This window comes from Triticum dicoccoides, chromosome 5B, assembly GCF_002162155.2.
Source record: "Triticum dicoccoides isolate Atlit2015 ecotype Zavitan chromosome 5B, WEW_v2.0, whole genome shotgun sequence".
NCBI lineage: Eukaryota > Viridiplantae > Streptophyta > Magnoliopsida > Poales > Poaceae > Triticum > Triticum dicoccoides.
The window spans coordinates 319,408,976-319,415,170 of NC_041389.1; the positions used below are offsets into that span (position 1 = coordinate 319,408,976).

Here is a 6,195-nt window from a genome sequence, read left to right on the forward strand (position 1 = left end):
GGGGGGGGGTCCGACGCGGCTGCGCAGTCCGCCCGCCACCGCCGCGTGATGCCGGTGCCCGACGAGGAGAAGCGTTTCCTCCAGTGGGTGTACCGTCGCTCACTTACCACGGTGGAGACGGACGCCCAACGACTTCAGAGGATCAACGCCAAGCAGCTTTGCCTCAGCATTGAGCAACCCGAGCGGGAGGCAATGCGACAACGGTGGAGGAGGCGAGGGTGGCCAAGCTCAAGCACAAGCAAGATCGCATCGTCCGACGCTTACAAGGCTACATCATCTCCTCCTCTGACGGGTCCGACTTCGACGACTCTGACGTCGACCCACCTCTTGCTGCGGACGCCTACAACAGCGCCACCGACCGAAAGGGCAAACGGTCGTCGAGGAAGTGGTGAAGCTCACCCTCTCCTTTCATATAATCTAGTTCTAGTATGTAGTTAGAATGTGTCGGATCGTTGAAGTGTGTGAACTATGCCCGTTTGGTGATCTTTTGGTGATGTTTATGTCATTATGCTTGTTTGATATCGGTTTATATGTCCGTTTCTTGCCGATTTTGATCGCTTGGTGATCTACGTACTACGTTTGCGTGAATAGTATGGATATAGGGTGCGGATATGAGAATGCCAGTATGAAAGCGCGGATTTAGGAAGTGTCAGATCAATGTCCGCGCCCCGCGGTTGTTTGAGGGATCGGATTAGGGAAGTCCGGCTCTAGATGCTCTTAATCTTCGCCAGTTCACACTACTGCAGTCATTCGCTCTAGCCACTACCAGCTAGGCCCCATGCCTTTCCCCGCGCACTGGTAGCTGCCCTCTCCTCCGCCTCCCACCACCTAGTTCTCCTCGTCTCCATCCCCATCCCCCGAAAAGCAACACTCCACGCGACCTCACCTAGGGTTTGCTCTCCTTTCCTCCCCCGTCCTGCTCTTCCCCAATCCGCCTTCCACCCCCTCGATCTCCTCCCCCAGCCGCCGTAGGCGGAGGCGGGGGCGGGGGCGAGCAGCGACGACAAGCTCGTCCAACGCCTGCCCGCCTCGGCGAAAGTAAGTGCTCACTTTCTTCTCCCTAGTCTCAGATCTAGACGTCTGGGGTGCCATTTTCTACTCGATTGCTTGGTGCGATAGCGGCGGGGGTAGGTAGCCCTTGATTGTTCGGCCCAACGAGGCATCGATGCTCGGCCGGCCGAGGGAAGACGGTTCCCGCTTCCTTGTTCTCTTTTCTTGTATGAGTAGAGCACTAGAAGCCGAATTGATGCCTATTTATGTTTTGCTGCCCTTGCTAACAAAATTGTGTGTAAGATAATTGATTCAATTCGAGAGAAACACGTGCAATTTAAGCTTTTGCCATTCCGCTGCTTCGATTCGTGTGCTGTTTGGATATGTTAACTGATTGTCTTGTTGGCCCTTATGCAGAGTCTGTCGCCATGTCTGACATGGAGTCCGTGGCTACCCTTATGGAGTCGACAAGCTTGAAGATACAGCAGCTTCAGCGAGCATTTGCTGAGCTTGAGAGCCAGAGCGCTGTTACCATGAACTTTAAGTGGAAGCAGCTCGAGGACCATTTCCGTGGCCTTGAGCAGTCCCTCAAGAAAAAGTTTGATGAGCTGAAAAAACAGGAGAAGGAGTTCCAGGAGACAGTCGCAAAATCGGAGAAGATGCTGGAGCAGCAGGAGGCTGTTGTGGTGGCTAAGGAGCTGACTTCTCTGGAAAGGCTGCAGGAGAAAAGAGATGCTGCGTTAGCTATGATCTTTGGCAAGTCCAAGCTGTCACTAAACACTAATTATATCACCCCAATGAATAAGCCACAGAGTAATTATACCGTGGGTACTCTTGATGTGAAGTGGCCGAAGCATTCTTCTGAAGGAAATGCACGAATGCAAGATGGCAATGCTGCTGTGAAGCCTCGTTCTGAACTTGCCACTCTCTGCGAGGAGATGAATGTTAAAGGGCTTCATAAGTTCATATCAGACAACAGAAAGAACTTGACATCTATCCGTGAGGAAATCCCGAGTGCACTCAAGGGAGCATCGCAACCATATGTCCTTGTGTTGGATTCCTTGGAGGACTTCTATTCTGGAGAGAATCTGGTGTTGGATGGGAAAAAGGATGGAGACCTTCTGGGTGTAAGAAGGACGTGCCTTATGTTGATGGAGTCTCTTGTACAGCTGCAAGCTGATGACATAACTGGCTTGTTGTCTGAGGGGCAAATGTTTGCAACAAATGTGAAAGATCGGGCGAAAAAGATTGCATTTGAGTGGAAGTCCAAGTTGGACAGTCTTGACATTGATGCTAGCAATGGAAACTGCTTGGAAGCACATGCATTTCTTCAACTGCTTGCTACCTTTGGTATTTTTTCTGAATTTAATGAAGATGAACTTTGCAAACTTCTTCCTTCTGTCAGTCGACGTCGTCAAACACCTGAGCTTTGCCGACTGCTTGGGTTATCACAGAAGATGCCAGGTCAGTGTAGTGATGAACTAATCAAGCATCTATCTCCAGTAAACATTGTTTATGATGATGAGTTAATGATAATATTTTGTCATGCCAGTTCAAATGCTAATTGAATGTTGTTTTCACTTGGATAAATCCTAGTTTTCCAGCTTGTGGGTAACATATTTGCTGGTCATTGAGTCCACCGAACATATGTGCAAACTCAAAAGCATAATGGTTTCTTTGTACTACCACCTCCAGAAGTTCTTCCATATTCCCAGAATTGATAGTTTTGCTGTTACAACTTACAGGCAATGCACATCAGCTACATCTTAACCCATTAGGCCTCCTTTGGTTCATAGGATAGGATCATAGGAATAGAAAACTTGTAGGAAATGAGATGACATGTATCTCAAATCCTATGAGTAGGAATAGAAAAGAGATGTCATTTGGTTCACATCATAGGAATTTTTTCATTGAGTCTAGGATCATGTTTATTTTCCTTTGAAATGTGGAGGATAGGAACCAATCCTATGCAGGAATAGGAATCTATTCCTATAAACCAAAGGGCTCTATAGGAAAAATTCCTATAAGAATACTATCCTATAGAATTCCTATGAAATTCCGCCAAACTGAGTAGGAATAGGAATCCATTCCTACAAACCTAAGGGCTCCAAGGCCTTAGTCTTTTCGTTGCTTGCACTATTGCTTGTAAAGCATGTCCATTGTTGTCTAGCCAGCGGTTATTGTGTTCTACTTATTCTTGAATATTTGGATCTGAAAAATTACTCTCTGTAATTTCTGTTCTATTTAGTCTGATGTGTGGTTGTGGTGTATATGTTGCGTAGTACCACACTATGTTGCATCTGTTTGATAGGATCAGCATTTGTTTGTCTTTCCCTCTGAGCCCTTGTCTTAATTGTTCATTTTCTTAGGGATTTTGTATGTCTCTTATGCTATTTGCCTTTTCTCATCCATGATGATTATTTTCTTGACAATAATTGATTCACTTATGGTATTTCTTGAGGACAGGTGTCATTGGAGTTCTGGTGGATAGTGCAAGACCAATTGATGCAATTAACTTGGCCTACGCGTTTGGGCTCACTGAACAGTTTGAGCCAGTACAATTGCTGAAAGCATATCTGAGGGAGGTCAAGAAGGTGTCACATGCCAAGAATGGAAAAATGTCTCCTGGAGCACAGGTGTGCTTCTAGCTATTTCAGCAAAAGAAAATGATGTCTATCATGCATTTTTTTTGCTGCAAGAATACAATAAACTGTACCTGTACTTCCACCAAGTCACCAATTACTGAAGTGGACACCAGTTGTTTCTTTGTGTTACCTTCCTTTTGAAGTTTGATTAACCATTCTGCTATCTAACCAAAGTTGCTCACCCATCATGCTATGTTACTCAGGATATTTTTAAATAGCTATGCTACGCAGATACCGTCTGTTAATTTGTAACGGAAGGGCTTTGTTAATATCTTGCTTAATTGTTCTATGATGAGACTAAGCCACTTGCACTTTTGGCTTTATTAGAGATCTAATTACTATTACCAGACATCTGTTACCTTGTATGATTCAGTGTCAAGGAGAGCTCCTTGACTGTTTGCATCCAGTGATTTCAAGTTATTAGTGGTGTAGTGTTCAAAATTCTATTATTGTTTACTTATAGTAGGCCTTAGATAGATCAGTATTGGATTTGATGACGCACAGAGGTGAAAATTGCCCGTTCACCTGATGTCAGGAGCTTGAGGTAGGTTGTGGAGAAGTAGAATAATAGAGGGATATCTTAGCTTGCAAGCAATATTAAGTTAGTTGCCTCTTGCTTTTCGCTGTTTGGCGCTGAATAATATACAAACTTTTCGCTGTTAGGCTTCTATGGTTCAGATTGTCAGGGAGCTCCTCGACTGTTTGCATCCTGTGATTTTAAGTTATCAGTGGTGTAGTGGTTCAAAATTCAATTAGTACTTTACTTAAAGTAATCCTTAAATAGATCAATATTGGATTTGATGATGCACAGAGGTGAAAATTATCCATTCACCTGATGTCAGGAGCTTGAGGTAGGTTGCGGAGAAGTAGAATAATAGGAGGGATATCTTAAGCAATATAAAGTTAGTTGCCTGTTGCTTTTCGCTGTTTGGCGCTGAATATTATATATAAACTTTCTAGAGTAGTTGGGTTGCCTTGCCCATTGGCTTTTTCATGTCGGCATATGTGTGTAAGCATGTTATCTGCATCTATCTAGTACACTTGATACAATCTCTTGGATAACAGCCATTCCCTTTTCAGAATGAGATGAATGAGCGTGAGCTGTCTGCACTGAAAGCTGTCATCAAGTGCATCGAGGAGCACAAACTGGAGGAGCAATATCCCGTGGATCCACTTCAGAAAAGGGTGATTCAGCTGGAGAAGGCCAAGGCAGACAAGAGGAGGGCTGTCGAAGCCGCCAAGCCACAGTCGAAGAGGCCACGTGCCAACGGATCGCTCTATGCACCCCGTGTCAGCAGCTTCCCTGAGAAGAGCTTCTACCAGGCAACACCAGAGAGGCACCCATACCCTTACGAAAGGCAGTTTGTGTACGGCGCCGAGGCCCACCACCACCCTACGATGATGAACGCAGCTCCCTACACCATCTCACCCGCCCACACGCCGTACTACGGTAATGGCTACCCGGTGCAGTACCAGATACCTTATATCCACTAATGGGGGAGAGCTACAATGGCTCTTTCCTAACTATCCCTAGCTTTTAACCTTCCGCTGTTGTTGTAGTTGTACCAAGTCATCTAGCTAGTTTGCCTAGCTGAAAATAGTTGGACCACTCGCTTGTGTGTGTGCTATGAGTGGCTATTGTGAGAATCTGTTAATTTTATGTCACGGCTTATGACATAATTTACTTCTAATGTCTAGTTGTTTTAATCCACGTATCTTCTACGTATGCTGATATATGCTTTGTCTATACGACGACGAGTCTGCCTGTTGGTCGTGGTTGCAACCAACGCGGAGCTCATCTTTACTGTTCTTTCGTCATCGCGGTGCTTCATCCATGGAGGTCAGGTAACCGAACCACGTCGCGGTATGTGATCAGTTTTGGAGAGGCAGGTAAGTAAGCATAGCGGTGGGCTTGCTGTCAATGAATTGCAATGTTTTCACGGTACCAGCTGAAAGCCCAGCCTACGACTGTACTTGCTACAAACGCCACATAAGAGAAGTGATCTCTGTTTAAATTTTGAGCCCTTCTGCTTACTCGCTCCGTTGAGGGACATTACAAATAGTCTTCCAACACAAGGATACGGCAGTGCTCTTGGTGACGGTGTCCCCGATCAGGGGCCTGCGCGAAGCCATAGTCACAACGATAGTCAGCAAAGAACATTATCGTGTGGTTTATGCGGGTTTTTTTAAACCTATGCGGGCTTAAACCCTTGCTCACAGGAGAGAGGGATTGCAGCACCTGAACATTTTGAAATTTGTGTTTTTTAAGTTTCAAAAAATCGTGAAATTTTTCTCGGGGATACATATGCACATTCCGAATACCTGTTGTAAGTTTCGGTAGAAATCTCGTTTCCTTAGATTTATACTAGAGCCACGATGATTTAGTCTCAAGCTAAACAAAAGGCAAGGGTTTGTTTTGGGCTATAGAAAAAAAACAAAATTCTGACGGTATATAGGAGAAAATGGATGCCATTTATGTCAGAAATTTCTCCTTTTTGTATTTCTCAAAATACAAAGTATTTCTTTTTCAGCTTTTTACCGGGTCTTAGGAATGTGTGTA

General features: G+C 45.0%; 1 protein-coding gene across 1 annotated transcript; it reads left to right on the top strand.

Annotated features, from left to right (window-relative positions):
* The first annotated feature begins 788 nt into the window (after positions 1 to 788).
* LOC119308670 (FRIGIDA-like protein 3) lies at positions 789 to 5,346 on the top strand. Its single transcript, XM_037584798.1, has 4 exons — positions 789 to 1,038; positions 1,408 to 2,454; positions 3,457 to 3,626; positions 4,716 to 5,346. The coding sequence occupies exons 2-4, from the start codon at positions 1,419 to 1,421 to the stop codon at positions 5,127 to 5,129; spliced, it is 1,620 nt and encodes a 539-aa protein (XP_037440695.1). The 5' UTR covers positions 789 to 1,038; positions 1,408 to 1,418; the 3' UTR covers positions 5,130 to 5,346.
* The last annotated feature ends 849 nt before the right edge of the window (positions 5,347 to 6,195 follow it).